The sequence below is a fragment of the Drosophila albomicans genome, chromosome 2R (assembly GCF_009650485.2).
Source record: "Drosophila albomicans strain 15112-1751.03 chromosome 2R, ASM965048v2, whole genome shotgun sequence".
NCBI classification, from domain to species: domain Eukaryota; kingdom Metazoa; phylum Arthropoda; class Insecta; order Diptera; family Drosophilidae; genus Drosophila; species Drosophila albomicans.
Genome location: NC_047631.2, coordinates 2341606 through 2360787, shown reverse-complemented (window position 1 = coordinate 2360787; position 19182 = coordinate 2341606). Strand labels below are relative to the sequence as shown.

Sequence of the window (19182 nt, the reverse complement as noted above, 5' to 3'; positions counted from 1 at the left end):
AATGGACAAATTACCAATCACACTCATGTGCACTAACATTAAACAAATTGAAGACATACCCATTTAACCATGCTCATTAAACCACGCCTCCCTTCTCTCTCGCTTTTTTTCTTTCTTTCTTTCTGTTGGTGGTGTTCATGTTAATTTCCTAGCTGGAGGGGAGGCTGCCCTGATGCCATCACCAACACGTACCATAACGCCAGCCCAGAGTCCTGTACAAACGAAGCGAAAGCTGCAGCCCACCGTATCGACTGAGAACGCGACTGGTACTACGGCCAAGAAGAAGGAAAAGCCGGCCAACAGCTCGTTTGTCATTAGCGAAGGCAAAACACCACTGCTCGCTACAACAACGCCTTCCCAAGCAATGGAGACCGAGAGCAACGCGGCGTCTGCCCCTGTGGTTCAACTAGAGAATAATCAACAAGAACAACTTATTGCCGAACCTATTGCTCCTGCAGCACCTGATGTGCCCCGACAAGCAACACGGTCCAGACTGGACGCTGTCGTTGAAACGCCCGAGGAGAAGGACGCCACCAAGGTGATCAAAAAGTTTGTAAACAAACACAAAACCGCCGATCTGGTTAATGCCATCAATGAGAGTGCTAACGGCAAGGTAACAGTTAACAACAATGCAGCATCGCATCTACCGCAGGCAACACCGCCCTTTATTCGTAAGTGCAGCCTGCAGGATGAGGCCACACTCAACAAATTTAACGCGGAACGCCGCAAGTCTCGCATTCTTGAAACTGCTGAGAAATTTCAGCCGCCACCAGCCACAACCCCAACAGCAACAGCTGCAGCGCCCGAAAAATCGAAAAAACTCAGCATACCCGGCGTCAGTGTGGGTAGCTTTAAAAAGGAATTCGAGCGAAAGGCTACGAATCCCACGCCCGTCACTGGACCAACACCTGGCGAGCGTCGCGCTCAAGAACAGGTCGCTGCGGCCGCGGCCGCCGCACAAGAAGCGGAGGCAGCTCAAGAGGTCTTGGCAACACCACCACCATCACCGGTGGTGGTTAGTAATTTGGAAGCGAGCGATTCGAAGAACTCGGTTTCGTCCATTTCCCTTGAAGAGGCGCGACGGTCAATGGAGAACTCCATTGCGCTGTTGCGGCAGGCAGAAAATGAGTCCAACAAGGAGCTCGATCAGCTCTGCTCCCAAGCGGAAACCATTGGCATCAACGAGACGACATCAACCACGGCCACACCGGAAGAGCGCGAACGTAAGTTGAAGAATGCGCGCGCCATTATCGGAAATGCCATACAGCCGGGTAAGTGAATGCAAGTGCATGACCAAATACGGATATGATCGTTTTGTAAAAATCCTATCATAAGTTAGGCTAAGTTCGCAGCACTATCAAGTTGACTACCCGCATCTCTACTATACTGATCGTTATAAATATAAGTTATCAATAATCAAATAGCAATTATAATGCAATTGCATTTGGTCCAAATCGATAGCAGTTAAGTAGTTACGCAAGTTTCATATATTTTTACCGCATAGAGTAAAAATGAAGACAAGACTATAATTTTGATACAACATTCTTCAACAAGTTCAGAATGATCTTTTCAAGCATTAAAAATAAACCCCTAGCAACTGTATCATATAGAATCCCAAGCTATTGAACATACACGATATTTTGAATATAAAATATATTTTTGAATCACTTCAAATAAATAATGTAGAAATTGTTCAGAATATAGAATACTATAGAATACTCAATTTTAAAATTAAATTCTATTTGCGGTAATGTTTATTTTTGTGGACATTCGAAAAGGGCGAAAACGGCGGCACCCTTTTTGTATTCTATAGGTATCCACATTTTTCTCTATTTCTTTTTCACTAATCCTTTAAGCGCTTCTACGATCTTAATTAAGTGCTTACATAAAAAGGTTGTAGTATTGTGTAACTAACTTAATTCAATATCAATTTTCATTGTTTTTAAATGAAGAATAGAATATAATAGAATAAACCTTGTAGCGTATTGGATATTTTGAGTTGTTTTAGTTATCACAAGCCTAAGATTATAGGGTATAATTGAAATAATAGATAAAAAGTAAAGAAAGTGATCTGATATTGGACTCAGCTTTATGCTGCCGACTCATACAAATTTGTGCATAGCTTTCAGTTTTGTGCTTTTTTTTAAATTCACATTAGTATTTATTTTCTCCCCGTTTTGATGTGTACTTAAAAAAGTTTTGCCCGCGGAGTGCTGCATGGTTTTTACTATTTGGCTTTTCGAATTGAAAGAATCCTAAATGCAGCTCGCTTGGTCATACCAACAAATCACAGTCCCGACGTAGCACAGCACGTGTCATTCTCATCATTGCCCCAGCAGGTTCACATGTGTCTCACACAACCACACTTTTTTCTCTCTATCTCTCTTTCTTTCACTTGTTCTTTGTCTTATACATTCCCATACTCACATACGTGCTTATCATATTCATTGAATCATCATCTTAATTTTAGTGATACGAAGGCCAACAACATTATTTGGCGTCAGCAACGGCTTCGGTAGTGGCGCTGATGCCGGCGGGGTTGGGGGTAGTACCACCACGGTGCCGCCGTTACTCTTAAAGAGCGCAAACCATTTTATTGCTCCCACCAGAAGCAGCAGCATAAACATGGCCACAACAACAATACAGCCAAAACCAATATCGGCACCATCAAACTCATTGGCGGCTGCTAAGCAAACGATACAGCAACGGCTCTTTTCGGGTGGAGTGCCTAGATCGACGTTGCCAACGATGAGTAGACCGAGCATCTGGCAGCCACAAGCTTCTTACAGCACGGCCAGCATATTCCAGCCGTTGCCCACGAACAGTCCATTCAGACAAATGCAGCAGCAGTTCCAGCAGAAATGTCACGAAGCATCACAGCACAGTGCTTTATTCACACCACCGCCTTCGCCGTTGCACGCGCCCACTCACAACAATGTCACCGTCGACAGCAACAACAAGTATAGCAGCGGTAGCAGCAGCAGCAACAACAACAACACGATGCGTAATGTCAATTACAATGTCAGCTCGCGCTCGAGACCATTTCATAATCAAGCTCAAGATACACTCAATACATTTGCCTTGCCTGCGGCTATGTGGCTGAAATGTAAGTCTTGGCAGCGGCTCCACAGTGCCATGCGACGCTCACTTGCCACCCTGCCCACACCTGTCCACCCGCACATCCTACCTGCCTGCTTGACTGCGTTCACTGCTGTTAGAAATTCAGCGGATGTCACGAGACTGGTTGATCTTTTTTTTTTGTATATATGTAACTGTTCTGTATATAGCGAGACTGATCTTTAGTTAAAGTTGGATCTACGTCTGGTTAACCATTCTCTGGCAGCCAAAATTCTGTTTGTTTTCTTTCCCCACTGCATTATAAGAGTAATATCATTCGATTTCCTATTCTCTCACACACCCAAACACACATCCACATTTTTCGCGTTGTTATACTTTATGCCACGATTGTTGTCGATGTGTTCTCTCAGCTTTTCTTTTTCGCTATATATCGAAATGGAACTGACAACGAACCAAATTACTAATGTTCTGTAGAACTCGATCTTTCTTGTTGTTTCTGTTTGTGCTACTTGTGGTCGTCGTTGTTGTTGCTGTTGTTGTTGTTATGCTCGTTGTTGATATTGTTATTATTGTTGTAGTATAAATTCGTATTCCATTGCTGCCATAGCCGCTGTTAGCCGCTGCCGCTGCACTTTAACACATTTATCACCCACACTTGCACAGACCAAACTCTATGCTTCTCCCCCTACAATACTCGTTATATGACATTCATAAATTGTGCAGCTAATCTAATAGTTTAGTTGCTCTTTCTACGCATCTAACAAATTATTCTTGTTTCAGTTGATCAATCACAATCAAATTCTCTATTTTAATCTGACTTTCCCCTCTTTCGCATGTGCAGCTTCACCTGGCGGAGATGTGTCGCCAAGCGGGGCAGTTAAGACCTCAACTGCCTCCATTACGCTCAAGTCGGCAACGTTGCCACGCCGCAAAATCAATGCCAAGACGGAAGTGCAGCTTGATATTAAACCGTGCATTGCAGAGCAGCCACAGCCTGCGATGCGGTTCAGCACTGAGATACAGCATCCTGTGGCCGATTTGCGCAGCGCACCACCACGTGAGGGACCCATTCCTTACAGCCCCATCAAGACGTCACTGCATGCTCGTGCCACCAGTCTGGAGCCGAAAGAGCACATCATAACCATACAAAGGCCGCCAACGCAACCAGCCTATGGACGCACCAATTCCAACACCACTACACGGTGAGTGTAGTTAACCATTAAGATTCGAACACACTCTTTAATTGATATTGATTGATTATACTTGCAGCTCGGGTTCGCTGTCACGTCAATCCACTGCTGATTCCGAAATCGAAACAAGCACAATGTCACAGTCAACTATTACTGGAGCTGGGGGCCAAGGCACCAGCAGCACTTCACAGCCCATTAAGAAAAGTCCACGCGAATTCATCATACCGATTGCCGTTGAGGGAGGCGGCTTTATCACGCCTCGGGAACGCAGCATTGAACCATCCGAGTCGAGCCACACAACCGCCTCCAGCCGCACTACGTTCAGCCGTCTGCGTCCATCGCATCGTATTGGGTAAATAATTTACTGCCTTTGCGTTGGTTGTACGAATCTAATTTCATTCTACTTTTGTTTTTTTTTGCAGCTCATTGCTTAGCGACACCGGTTTCGATGAGAGTTCGCCATTCCAAAAGATGCGCACAACTTCTTTCAATCGTGATGGCGGTGACGATGATTCATTATTCACACCGCATAGACTAAGGTTAACACTCTACAGTGCAAAACGCATCTTATCGTCAACATTATTAAGTATCTTAAATTTGTTGTTTTTCTTTTCTTATCTCATCTGCAGAAGCTCAAGGCCCGTCAAGAAAATCAGCCAGGATAATGATTCTCAAAGTTCTGGTGAGGAAGATGACGATGATGGCTTTGAAATACTCACAGCCGAAAACCTATTCTCGACTTTGCTACAACGTGTAAGTAAAATGCAAATTTTGAACTATTGTTCTAAAGTTCTTATTGCGAGTATCTCAATGTACAGGTGCGCGCACTGACAAATCGAATGAACGTCAATAGTGACCTCACAGCCGGGTTTCCTAGTCATTCTAGTCGCTTGTTAACGGACATCTCTCGACAAGCACAAAGCCACAGGCCATTCTGGGGTCAAAGCAGTCCTTTTGGCAGGTGAGACTTCAATAATATCAGTTAATAACATTTTAAGAAAATACTTGGTAAAATACTCACTAAAATCCCTAGTTTCTTTAACAATCGCATTAATTTGAATATATGTAAATCTATTACATGCTGCATTCCAAATACATATTTATAAACTTCAACTATTCGCAATGTGCTTATTTAAATATTAACAATACTCACATCGATAAATGAGATTAGATCCCAAGTCAGTTATAGCTATACCGAAACAGTTGAGAGGAAGCACGTGTAAGTACACAAACGTGATCATTAATGGAGATCTTAACCTGTCTCTCATCTATATGCCCATCTATCTATCATATACGATATCTGTTATCTGCAATAGATCTTAAGTTTTAACTAAAAATTTAACTACTACACTTGCATACTCTGACTCCCAAGAAGCACTTCTTGTACTTCTTCTGCCAAACAGAGTCTGAAGGGAAGGCAAAGTTTGCTAAGGGGCTTAAGTGTTATGGCCCGCATTCGCCGTTGGCTGATCGATTGGCCCGGTATCAAGTATTGTCTGTAAGTTGGCCTATGTGATGTGCAAGTCCTTTAGCTAAACATTGTCTTCCACAGTTAAGATCCAGCTTGTTCTTATTTAAATTTAACTAACCATTTCTCCTTCTTCATCTTTGGCAGTCGTCTGAACAGCAGCAGCAACAGCAACGTTATCAATGCACCCTGGCGTCATAGTATGTCCCGGGATCTGGGCAGCGATATGGAATCAATGTTCTCACGCACGGGCGCCACGTTGCCAAGAGGTGAATATCCCAGATTAAAGAGTAAATATTTAGATCAGTAGGCAAACCAGGCCAGAGTAAACACAAAGTGAAGTAAACCGATGTGAAATGAAGGGAAGCAACTGCTATTCTTATTGCGAACACACAATGTTAAACCAGCTACAAAAAAGTATGCTACGTAAATAAGAGTTTATAATTTCGATACATATTACATATTATAGTAGTTTTTGATGTACGCTAAAACAAAAAGAAAAAGTGAAAAAGATGAAAAAAAAATCAAAAACATTTTCTTTCTTAGTCTAAACATGTCTATGAAGCCTGAATACACCACTTTAATCAAACAAACAACTCAACATACAAACAAATAAACAAATCAAAAAATAAGCAACTAATTAAATGATGTGTACTGTAATTTTCAAGTGACAATGCAAATTACTACTCTTAAAATTGATTTTCTGTTTTTAATTTGAACTTTGATTTGTTGTGCGTACACACCCCCTATAATTAGCATATCCTTCTAACATTGAAATGAGAAACTATCATTAGTTTATATGTTTATCAACTTTTTATCTATACATCTAAATATATATTTCAATGCTACTTATATGTCCTAGAGCACTTTTGTTGTTAACACTTAATGCCGCTGCCGCTTTATAATTTTAATTTACAAGTGATTCCTGACACCTATAGAGTTCACATGTGGGTATATTTTATATATATATACTTATGTACACACATACATGTACTTTTTCATATGCGTTGATACTATATAGTAGCGCTCTTTTTATAGACGTTTTCAAGCTCTCCGTAGCCCAAAGAATCGAACCCACTCAGTTAAATGTGCCTCTGATTGTTCTCTTTGTAATGTTTGCACATATTATTATTTATTTATATAATTATATTTATTTTACTCAATTTTTATATAAAACATTTTTCACATTAGAGATTTTATTTATTTAGCATTATTTACGCAACCTAATATTGCAATGATGATAGAAAATTTGTCAATTGAAGATCATTCGAAATTAAGTCAAATCGTATTCAAAGTCCCCAATATCTGAGCAACTCTTCACATATTTACATAAAAATAAGATGTAGCATGGTCAATAAAATAAATTTATATTTTTAAATAAATCGACATGTTCCACAGTTATCATAAATCAACTATGTTTGGAATAATTGAAGTTGGCGAAACATAAAAAATAGTAAACATTGATAAAACTGTTATTAAAAAATGTTATACAAAAATGGGAAAATGAAAGAAGTTTTTGAAATGTACTTAATATTAATAGCAATGTAATAAACATAAATGGCTATATTATGAAAGTTAGCACATACATAAATTTATTACATTTTACAGTGAAGACAATTTCGATGACAATAAAACAAATACTTTTGTTCTAATATTTTAAAAATAAAAACAAATTATAAAATAAAACGTTAATGAAACGGCCCATAAGATTACGAAATGAAAGCAAAAAATGTCTACTTTATTTCCAATTATAAATTGTTTGACAACCAAAAGAATTTTGTTATATACATAATATTTTATTTATTGTTGTACAGTTTGCAAATGGCCCCGCTACCTTAAATTTGTTTTAGTTTTCACATACTTTTTTGACTATAAAGAAGCAAAAAAAAAATTAATAATATTGGAAAAACGCTAACCAAGCAAGTTGTTTGAGTTTCAAAGTTCTTGTTCATGTTTTTATTAGTTTAATAATAATTAAACCAAATTTGTGTTGTACAATAAATTAATTTATAACACCACTAAGCACACGCATATGCACACACATACACATAAGCACGCACATGCATTTGAAGCTTATCGATGTAGTTATTTGATTTATCTTTTTTAATGCTGTGTCTAAGCCGAAGCCAACTCAGCAAAAATACATAGCAACCACTACAACAACCAAACAAGTTTCTGAGTTCTGGGATATTTTAAATGAACGAGAATAGAAAAATGTATGAAATATAAATTTTATATCAAATAATTATATTATTATATTCATCTATAAACAAAAAAAAAAAAGAATGTTTCAACATTCATAGCAAAGCTAAGAAGAAAAGAAACACAAGTAAACAATATTAAAAATGTCCACAACTTTGAATACGATAATGTACAAAAATGTTCGGCTACTAATTGGTTTTATTCTAAAGCGCAAACAAATTGTTTATCATCATCAGCAACAACAATAACTTTACACGTCTAAAGGAGCTCTTCTATTAACTTTAAACACTGTCATCGCAAATCCCAAATGTCATATTATAACCTCTACTCGATCCCAAAAAAACGCCTTTAATTATTTACTTCATTTAATATTATTTTTTTCTTTTTGTTTTTATTTTTAATCATTTGAAATTCATAATTTGGCCGTTTACACGTTTCTTGCTTGTTTCGTTTACAGTTGGTTTATCTTTAACAACTACCACGCCCACTAAGCATGTAATAACCATTAACAACAGTCCGTTAAATACCAATGTGCATCTGAATCCGTGCAGAATTGCTACGACCGTAGCAACATCAACCAAAGTCACCATCGCTACAGTGCCTCAATTTCAATTAACCAAGACAACAGAACAATTGAACTCCCCCGTCCCACCTTCACCACCCAGAGCAGCCAAGGCTAGCACCACAGCAGCCACAGTTATAACCACAAGAAACCTCAAGAAGACATGAGTAGATGCCGATCAGGGGTGGATGCGGATGCAGGCAACTGGCAACTCGCGACTGAGAAATCTGGCTCATCATTAATTACTGTTTATGATTAAAGAATAATTTTTACACATCTGTTTAATGTTCATTTAAATTCATCAATCATGCTTTTCATACGAATACTAAAGCCTTGGTAACAAAATGCCATCCAAAGGCATACCTCATTATAAGTAGATCCAACTATTTACAATTTGAACTCAAAATGAATAAATTAATTTGTTAAATACTTACCAGAATTAATAAAACCAAAAAGATGACATCTAATAGAGAGTACTCAGTGTCGCTAACTGCACTAACAATGAAATAGTGAACATAACTTTAGCATTACCGGACCTGATTGTTCTTTATATTTATCAAAAAATTACTATATTATTCGAGCAATATTCAATTTTTACAATACGTTGGGAAGTAACTTCATTGAGTAATTGTAGCTTGTACATCTATCGGAAGTAAACGCCCAATTAGAATTGACACTTGTGTTAATATAATATTAAACAAGTTTAGTATTCTTCAAGATAGACTCTAAACAGGCCAGTTAAGATTCCTCTCTGCAAAGTAAAAGTGAGCTGTAAGCTAAGTACTATTCGGCCGAGGTTGACGAATGAGTATTCGTACAAATTTAGGTAGTACTACAGATAATAAAAGTTAGTTGTACACGTATATTACCACACATAAATACACATGACACTTATTGTGATTTAAAATTAATTTAAACGATTTAAATTATTTATGTAGGCGCTAAATTTGAGTTTTTTGAGCTAAACAAAAAAAAAAACAATTGATAACAATTTCAAGTCATTAATCTAAACCTAAGGAACGCCTCAGCCTTTAGCGTAAATGTTATTTAAAATGCTAAAATAAGCAATATTTTTATACAAACATACATTTTAATACTAATTATTTAAAAAAAGACAATTGAAATACAAGTCTTAAAATTTTGTATAACTACAAAATACATTAAAAACAAACAAAAATCAAATGATTAACCATTGTTATTTACTTACTATTATGTCCTGCACGTGAGCTAATCATTATTATTGTTAATATTGATTGAAACGAATTTTTAATTGTTATTTAATATATAATTGCTTTAACGAGTTAACCCCGCTTTGTGTTACTCTGTTCTACATATTTCAATTATACTATGGATTGCAAAGTTCTCTTGGTTGCAAACATACTGAATTTTTACAGGAACCTATGTGGGCGAGCCTCTTCTGGATTAAAGGTACTAAGTAAGATATCCAGAGCAAGTAAGTATAAATAGCTTGCAAATTGGGCCGACAGCATTACCCTGACTTCTCACTCCTCCCGATGAGTGTCTGTGTGTTACAACATTATAGAATTTACTTATAGTTACACACCATCCTGCTCTTTACTCGTATCATTCACAGGCCAACACGCTAAGAACAATGCTAGCAAGGCCCAGTCTGAACAGGGAAATATAGACACCAGGAGTTCGATAGCCACAAAGGCAACCACAACAGAGTTGGTTGCCGGGGAAGGACTGGACCTGGCTGACTTGGACTTGTCTCGCTTGCGTCTCAGTAAAAAAGATCTCGAGACATTATCTAGCATTACGCCGGGTCTTCCAAAGTGCTTCCAAGAGCAGCTGCTGGCCAAACTTCCGCCAACGCAAGCACGTAAACTATCCCGAACACTGAGCGTTCAGAGTGGAACTGCCAACAGCACTCCCAACATTAAAGTGTACAAACGCAGTCAGAGCAGTGGTCGTAGCTATTTGTCGGAGCAACCGGAAGAGGAACATAAACACAATGTCAAATCACTAATAGACGCACCTAAAACAACAGCTGCCAGCACGGCTACGTATCAACGCAGTCTGAGCCGAGCACCTAGTCAGGGGCCACCCACCGAAGCAACAACTACCAAAATGATAACTGGCGCGAAGAGTCGCAGTAGCAGCATATGCCGCGATGATCTTAGCAAATCGTCACTGTGTGGCAGTAACTACACCAGTGATATTAGTGACAAATATAAATATTACTCTCCATATTTAAGCAAGTCGGGCAATGGAACTTCGATTACGAAGGAGGTGTCAGAGAAGCGATACAGCGCTGCTATGGGACGTCCACCAAGTGGTTACCTGTCGCCACCACCACAAGCCCAGAGTGCTCCTGTGCCTGAGGCCGTGGCTGACAGCAGCAGCTCCTTGCGTAGACGCTCCTCGCAGCGGAGAGTCTCCCGCTTCCTGCGATCAGACTTTTTCGATGAACCTCGAGAGCGCGACTCTCAAAGTGCACTTCGAGAAATACAAGAAGTATCAAGCGATCGTCTAGAACAATCGGATTTGCGGCATCGCAAGCACAGCCTTCCAAATGTAGAGGCAGACATTGAGACAAGTCATGCTACGAAGAAACACGCACGCAACAAAAGTCTGGAACAGTTTACAGATCCTATGCTTGAAACACAGCAGCATATTGAACTCACTGAAAAAAGACGTAATGAGCTGCGACCCAGAGAGTTTGAAAGCGAGCTGGGCAAGCATGAGATTGCCAATAAAATATTGCAGGAACTGCAACTGCTTTCCGTCGCTCGTACACAAAGCGAACAGGAGCAGCTCATGACAGAGCCGCAACTAACAGACAAATCTGAGGAAACATCCACTATCAAAAAATTAAAGAAACCCAAATCCAATGATAAGAGCTTAGAGAAAAGTAACGATGCCGATACCATTAAGACAATTTCCTCAACGACAACATCTATAGCGACAACAAACCTTGTTCGCAAAGTCAAGAAAGTATCTAAGAAATCAGCAGACGAAGTGAGCTCATCTCTTACCACAGATGAAAAGGCTAGCGACCCACAATCAACGACACCAGCAGTTAAGGAAACTAAATTGAAGCGTCCCAAATCATACCCCATGAAAGATCTGTGTCTAACCCTCAAACGCACTCCAGAATTGTCACAAACAGAGGCATCAGTATTGACGCCGCCAACTAATTTTTCTAGTAAAGTATCCAATAGTACAGTTGAAGTCCCCATTGACTCTTCTTTTAAAGAAAGCCGTCTAATGCGTCCGAAAAGCTACCCGGCAACCAAACTAACTATGCCCAAAGATCTTAGAAAAGTAACACGAAGTGGCGTTGCAATTCCCAGCACCGTTGAGACTATCTCAGCCTCGACAACTGCGTCCAGCTCGAAGTCCACATCCGAGGAAATATCATTTTCTACTAAAACGCCCTTGAATACACCATCTGACAACGCCATTTCACCACCGATAGAATCTCGTCCGATTTCTACCAAAAAAGTGACAAAAGTTTCCAAAAAATCCAAGCTAGCAACACCCACTCCGGTAATGACTAACGTATCTTCTTCATCTATAACTGCCTCGACAACAAAGACAACCCCTCCAGTCGAAAGTTCAAAGGAGTCGAGTCCGATTATTAGGTCAAAGGAAAAATCGCCTGAAAAAAAATCAAGTAGGGGTTTGCTCTACGCCATCGGTCAGAAGTTTGAGAAGCTCCGCGACTCAGCGATGAGTAAGGAAAAGAAGATTAATACAGAGAAGCCCAGTTCAACTCTGGTGTGTACTCACAAGCAAGATTCAACCGACGACCGCAGCTCCCCTGAAAAGTCGTCTTCAACTCGGCTTCGAAAAAAGAAGTCCTTGGAGGCGGATAAGCAACTAGAAACTGCAGCTGAGTTTAAGCGTTTAGACAAGCGATCCCGCTTTGATACAATGCTAAGGTCTCTTCGAGAAAGATCTATGCCACGGACACAGGGCGAATCAAATACAAGTGTCAATCCCAAACGTTCCGCAAGTGTTGAGGAGTTGCATATAGATAATTACAGCACCAACGGCAGCAGCGGAAAACAAAGCGGAACAGTCAACAAAATGCTCGGTGGACTGCTGAAGCGTTTTGATCGTGAGAGTAGCGAACAGCGTCGAGTGTGCAACTCACGTTCCACCAACAACATTGAACGGGAAGCCCGCGAAGATCAAAATGAACCACCCATCTATCAGAACATAGGCAAAGCCATGGCCGAAGTGAACTGCAACTGCGAAACTGTCTGTCCAGACTGCGTACAAAATCAGAGTGCAACACGCAGTACCAGTAGAGTTAGTCGTAGCGGCCACACAACCATGGCAACCGGAACTGGAACAGAATCGGCAACGGGCACAGCAAGTAACAAGGACAAACGGAAGGGCCTCATGCTGGACTTAAGTAATGTCACCAGTGGAAATGAAACTGGAACAACGACAAGCACAGTCCCAAATACAGGTAGCACGATGACAAATGCCTATCGCGGGTCGAAGACGAACCCGGCACTGCTGAATGGCAACCCGAATGGACTGTACTCCAATTTGCCGCCTTATCCAGGCGGTATAAAGAGTGCATCCTCCAATAATAGCTTCAGCCAACAATCGATGGATAATGTCACCAACAACAATTCTATTAACACCAACAACAACTGCAGTTCTCAGACTTCTGGCTATCGCACTTCGTCGGCAAACGAAATTAATCGCAACAATTTGTTGACACCGTCGTTTGATAACATTGCCAACTACTCTTCTGATTCGCGAAGCTACCAAGATGACTGTGCATCGACGTCTACATTTATGTCGCCCACCGAGGAACCAGAGTTATACTTTGACAACTGGTCAATTTGCTCAGAGGATAACTACATGTTACATGCAACACCATCACCGACAGTATCTCGACTGTCCCGTGCCTCACAGCTATCGTCGCCAACACGTTGCTCTGAGAGTTCCGATCCCAACGAGAGTGTCATTGATCGAATTAAGCGTCGAAGCTTCTACAGCCGGTTTAACGAACAGAAGCCACGACGCACAAGCAGCATTGTGGGTCCATCAGCAGTTCGCGATTATTACCGTGAGCAGCATGCGGCACTAAAAGCACGCTCCAGTCATAAGTTGCATGCACCTGAACCAGAGACGCGCGGTCATTCCCCAGACATTGCACAGCAGTTTTTTAGGCCCCTAAAGTTAAGTCCCGTTGGTACTGAGCTCAAGCCACCCGTCTATCGCTCAACATTGGACTACTCAAACTCCGCGTCTGCTGGAGCAACAAGCAAGCCTCGCAAGAGTCTCAATGATATTCGCAATACATCGCCTTCGTTCCTGAGTAAGCGGTATGAGCCGCATACCGAATATAGCTTTGTGCCGCTGCGCTACAAGAGCTCCTCCAGTTCCAGTCCCAGCACCGGCACTGTTGGCGGCGCCAATGGCTACTACAATACATATAATCCAAAACGACGCTCGTCGTATACTTTAAACGCAACTTTACCTTCGGGAAGCGTTGCCACCGCTAGTAGTCATTTGGATGGTTATGTCACACTCGGACGACGCTCAATTCGACCATATGATCACCGTACCATGTCACTGCTGGAACCTCCGACAGCTGGTACCGGTTGCACCAGCGGCGCTGGTAGCTACCACAGGCGTGAAGCTCGCACACCGGTACGTGACTACACATCTAGCATCTCACGGTGAGTACAGCATAACATCATATCATCTTTATGAATCATTACTTAATTATTTTCTCGGATCATACAGCTCCGGTTCACGTTATCGCACCTCGTCGGCCACGCGCAGCCCTACAAATATTTGATGTTCCACACCGCAGAATGGCTTCTGCATCTTCTGCTATTACTCCAAACGCAAGAGGGCAATTCATGCCTCACTAATAAGCACACCGCTAAATACAACTGCCTCCTCGTCTGCATCGGCTTCAGCCCCAGCTTCGGCCACAGCATCGGTCACATCCTCGCATGCTAGCAGTGGTGGCCTTCAAAAGTTGATGCCACAATCTCAGTCCCATCATAAGAATCAGCAAAAGTTTTAAGTAGTCACAATAAAAAATTCAAAATACAGCGAACTTTGAGTTAAGCTCTCCCCAATGTAGTCCTATCTCATTGATAATATTTAATATAGCCAAAACTTAAACTTAGTGCCGGAAGCCATTGCGACCTGGTCGTATTTGTAGAAATATCAATACAAAAACCCAAAAAAAAATGTTTCATCAAGTGAAACCCTAGTTCAATGCTACAATAATGATCCCAATATAATTATTGTGATCAATTATACGATTTTCAAATGATTGTGCCTTGGTTCCTTCGGCGTTTTTAGTTTTAGTCATAGCCTTAATGATGTAATTTTTAAGCAGGAGAAAGCACAGAAAAGAAGTTAGAAGTTATAAAGATATGGAAATGTTAGTTTTTTAACACGTGTTTCTAAAGTATTTTATAAGTTTTTTTAAGAGCCTCGCGCCGAAAAATGAGTTACAACTTTTTTCATAATTTTACCTAAATTTTGGGTAATACAGAACTGAACAATTCTTTGCAATATTTTATGACTTTATGACTTTCTTTCGATTACTAGAACTATTAAAGTTGTTGAAAAATTATAGATTATATGCTTAATGTAATCAAAAGATTCAGATATAGCGAAGTCAATAAGCGAATTTACAGTATAGTTAATAGAAAAATCGAATGTTGTGAACGGTAATAATTAAATATGGAAAATCAAATACAACATAATTTAAATAAATAAAGAATTCTAAAAACTAAAAATCTCTTTTTTACCAATACAATAAATTTATTCTCGTTAGAAAAGCTTCTATATGTTTTAGCTTCGGAAGAATTTTCTGGCTGTCTGTCTCCCCGTCTACCTGTAGTGTTTTTGCCTGTCCGTCGCCAGACAGATTGTAGACGTTTTCACAACGGTTGTTGATGTCAAGTATGTATTGAACATAATTGTATATCGACAATTCCACTTTCTTACATGCTTTAATTTTTTTTATCCATATCCACATTATCTTTTACATCTATAATGTAATAAAATATAAATTTTTTATTGTTTGTGCAATTTTTAGCGGAAGACTAAGAGAGTTGTGCTTCATTTAAGTTCACAGGGTTATTATATTCGTTAGTTGGCTTCCATCTACTATGTTATATAATCTAAAATTGATTATAATTTTGTACACTCGAATTTAAGTTGCTGACAAATTAAATTGAATACCATATTTGTCAGAGAGGCATTCAGTTTTGTTTTTTCAGTTTATAGGTGGGCATAAATGGCACATGGTAAGTCCACTTCCATTTTCGTACTGCATTCATCCCATAAGGAAAGTCGAAATCAGTTGCAGTGCCATCGTTAATATTATCATCACCCAGGGGCATTTCGTTGGCCCACTCAATAAGACCACGTTCTTTGGGAGAGCCTGTTGTAAGAATAATATTAAATACTGTAACTCACTAAAGACACCAGTTAATATTAACTCACCAGGTATTATATTATCCAAGAGGCATCCTAAAAACCCTCCCACCAATATTGTCGTCCCCAGCAGTACCGTTAGCGTAGAGTCTACCGTTTCATTGCCTGTTTTTATGGCACCTGGATGTTGCTGCATCCATGGACATAAAACCATCGGAAAAAATATGGATAAACCAAGTATATACAAGTTCCTCGCAGACCGTAAGTCAACATATTGCAGCGTAGACAGGCCGAATGCTATGATCATGCCAAACATTACACAAAATATTCCACCCACAACAGAATCGGGAATAAGAATAAAAATAGCACCAAATTTTCCAATAACTCCCTGTATTACCATTATCAGGGCAGCCCATTGTATAACGCGTCTGGAGCCAATCTGCCGAAAAGTATAAGTTGAATGATAACATAGTATGCTAATATCACAATATCGTACATACCTTTGTCACCCCTATGGCGCCCACATTCTCACCGAAGGTATTTGTGCCGTTTCCAGCACCCCAAAGACCGGCCAAAACTGTGCCAAGACCTTCCGTACCGATTCCTCGATTTATGGCGTGTAACGGAGGCGGGTGAGCTCCGGACATTTGCGAAACTGTGGGATAATAGCTCAAAGACTCAACAGTACAAGCTAGCACTCCCGCTAGCATGCCCAATACACCTGATAAAGTTACTGAAGGCATCCCAAACTGGAATGGATATGGCACATAGAACCATTTGGCACTGGTCAGCACATTGAGGCGAACATCTGTCCGAGATGGATGCGACGGCGGAAAAACATCCGTAGCTGTGAGAATTCCGCACAAGCCCCACATAATAATAATGGTTAACAAAACAGGGAAAAGGCGAAAAAGCTGAAACTGACGAATCTCCAGACCGCGGCCCTTTCGGTATGCAACCACAGGAATCGTAACATCGCACATGATTTGGGAAAAGAGAGTCAGCATACCTGTTGTACTGTGAAAACAAGAATAATACATAAATGACAATGTGGCCTGGCAACACATTGCATAGTCAGCTGTCTTTTGTAATACTTACCCCACCGCAATGCCCCAGTGCTTCGATGCTGTTTCTGCGGCATGTTCGAAAAGTGTGAGTCCAACCAGCGAAACTGTAGGCACAATCGTTAGCGGAGTCACATACTTTAATATTTTTCCAACAAGTCCAGAGTAACCTAGGACGAGCTGCACCATGGCTGATACTGCAATTGCTCCAGACAGTTCACGCATACGGATCTGCCACAATTCTTCAAGATCAGCTTCACTCATTTCATCGATGACAGTTTGAGCTGGGCATTTCCACTGAGGCAAGGAAAGAATCGCTAAAGTAGGCACAAGAAAAGATATAGTTCCTCCCTGAACGATGGGCAATCGAACACCCCATGTCGCTTGAAAGTATGTGACAATACCGGTGACGAAGATCATTGTGGATATAATTATGCCGCGATTTGGATCCTCATCGGACATACAGAGTGCTGGCGTCAATATGAACGGTATTGATACAATCGCACCAATCATTGTTAGATAATGTTGAAATGCAAGGAATATGCTCAGGTACCAGACTGCAATGAAATTTATATATCATATTGTCTTACGAAATATGTATGTAAGTCGATTAATCAATTTTACCAGGATTCTCATTTATAGCATAGAGCAACTGAGGCTTGCTCCTCTCGGGCTTTGAAGTAGGCGCCACTCCCACTGGTTCTGGAGAGCTGTTAGATTCATTTGGTTTCCCTGGACCACCCTACAAAAAAACCTTAAACATTAATAAGTTACAAATATTGGGCCATAAAAAATCATTGCATCCATAAAATTGTTATTTGCATAAGCTAATTATAAATTATTATACATAACAAACGACGGGCCTTTTCGATTTCATTGTTATAAAGTTTTGCAATTAAATACTTGCATTAATTATAATCAAACTTTGTATAAGCTTTCCAGACCTAACTTGTTAGCACTCGTGCTGGAATTCTAATTAATTGAGCGTGAGTATGAGGGTAGAAGCAATTGAATTAATGCATTAATCTCAACTCTATTGCCTATACATATTTTTAATTAAGCAATAAATTATAGACCGAAATACCATACTGAGTGGAGATAATAAATCAAATGGCATAAATTTGTTGTTGATGACAAATGGTAATTATTACAAGCTGACTAAAGCACCCTTCACGTGACACTATGCGCTATAGGCATATTTATTGATCATTTCTGCTTGATCTTATAAAATGATTTGAGAGATTCGCTATTAGTCAATTACATAGAAAAAATAAACATACATACATATATCTAGATTAGCAATTTTTATTGAGTGCAATTGACAAGAATATTATCTTGGAAAATAACCATTTACGTAAAAAACCATTATAAAAAATAACCATTTACGTAATACTTCAAGGATTCACTAAATTAAATTAAATTAAACACTAGTAGTTTCGTACATCACAGATTGCAACATTATTTAGCTCCATTACGAATAAAAGCGTATTTATTGAATTATGATCGGCATAATACAATCAGTCGCAAAATATTTTTCCCACTTTTAGTTTTAAAAGCTTTCAACTGCTGTTGTCGGCTGCTCGGAAGAAACTGAACTAAGAGAAATGAAACTAGCCAACGTAAACTCCGAAGGCAGTATAAAATATAATGCTGAAAGACTGTCGAAATGAGTTCAATTAAATATATTCTGTTAGACAATGAGCGCACATCTGCGAGCAAGCATTCAAGACCAAAGAGAGAGTGTGATGCATTGAATTTATACACTGTGAGTAGCGACTGAACAAGAAATTATTTCAAATAGTCTGTCTTGCGTCTTTAACTCTCCCTAGAGATATTCTTAATCAAAGAAGTCCATGATAAAAATATTTTGAAGCCTCTGTAAATGTACCGAAAATACTGCAATATAGATAACTGTTAATGAACAATAACATTTATATATGTATATCTTTCTTAAAACAAAGGCAATAATAAAATACAAGTTTACAACCAGATTATATAACTTATTAAGTACGCATAAATTAGATAAAAATTTTAATAAAAATGAGTGACAACCTAACCATATTGTAAACAAGTACAAAAACTACATTCGGGTGTGCTCGACTGTAAAATCCCCAAAGCCCACTTCGAACAAAAAATAAATAGAAGAAAAATGTTTGTAGTCTTTATTCGGACGGCTAAACAGACAATAATATATACGCAGTATGGATCCTTATTCCGGTT

The 19182-nt window shown here is 39.6% G+C and overlaps 2 protein-coding genes across 12 annotated transcripts in view; one reads left to right on the top strand and one right to left on the bottom strand.

Annotated features, from left to right (window-relative positions):
• Nucleotides 1-15242, top strand: part of LOC117576508 (serine/threonine-protein kinase par-1) — a 39020-nt gene extending 23778 nt beyond the window's left edge. For 3 of the 10 annotated variants that reach the window (XM_052008012.1, XM_034261307.2, XM_034261308.2), the window contains 11 exons: nucleotides 153-1271; nucleotides 2471-3106; nucleotides 3920-4280; nucleotides 4348-4620; nucleotides 4691-4807; nucleotides 4898-5021; nucleotides 5087-5229; nucleotides 5440-5487; nucleotides 5884-6005; nucleotides 10095-14172; nucleotides 14240-15228. In XM_052008012.1, coding sequence (XP_051863972.1) covers nucleotides 153-1271; nucleotides 2471-3106; nucleotides 3920-4280; nucleotides 4348-4620; nucleotides 4691-4807; nucleotides 4898-5021; nucleotides 5087-5229; nucleotides 5440-5487; nucleotides 5884-6005; nucleotides 10095-14172; nucleotides 14240-14294 — 7076 coding nt within the window. In that variant the 3' untranslated portion in view covers nucleotides 14295-15228. Of the gene's footprint in view, nucleotides 1-152; nucleotides 1272-2470; nucleotides 3107-3919; nucleotides 4281-4347; nucleotides 4621-4690; nucleotides 4808-4897; nucleotides 5022-5086; nucleotides 5230-5439; nucleotides 5488-5883; nucleotides 6006-6049; nucleotides 6154-8395; nucleotides 9635-9860; nucleotides 9954-10094; nucleotides 14173-14239 lie in introns of those variants that run through there. The other 7 variants (XM_034261311.2, XM_034261310.2, XM_034261313.2 and 4 more) reach the window with 7 other exon arrangements.
• Nucleotides 15243-15313: 71 nt separating this feature from the next.
• On the bottom strand, nucleotides 15314-18568 carry LOC117576509 (solute carrier family 23 member 2). Of its 2 annotated transcripts, XM_052008015.1 has the most exons (7): nucleotides 18405-18568; nucleotides 17587-17704; nucleotides 17367-17519; nucleotides 16997-17279; nucleotides 16399-16915; nucleotides 15968-16337; nucleotides 15314-15905 (listed from the first exon to the last, which is right to left on the bottom strand). In XM_052008015.1, the coding sequence occupies exons 1-7, from the start codon at nucleotides 18432-18434 to the stop codon at nucleotides 15724-15726; spliced, it is 1653 nt and encodes a 550-aa protein (XP_051863975.1). In that variant the 5' UTR covers nucleotides 18435-18568; the 3' UTR covers nucleotides 15314-15723. The 2 variants fall into 2 exon arrangements, with proteins under 2 accessions (XP_051863975.1, XP_034117207.1); XM_034261316.2 differs by having other exon boundaries at nucleotides 15315-15905; nucleotides 16997-17519.
• Nucleotides 18569-19182: the final 614 nt, after the last annotated feature.

Bases quoted from the DNA above. Each gene is read 5' to 3' on its own strand.
- LOC117576509 (XM_034261316.2), bottom strand. From the start codon at position 18,434: ATGGAGCTAAATAATGTTGCAATCTGTGAT. The intron at 17,520-17,586 runs GTAAAATTGATT...ATTTCATTGCAG, and splicing joins TGCTATAAATGAGAATCCTG to TCTGGTACCTGAGCATATTC. The intron at 16,338-16,398 runs GTATGTACGATA...ACTTTTCGGCAG, and splicing joins GCGCCATAGGGGTGACAAAG to ATTGGCTCCAGACGCGTTAT.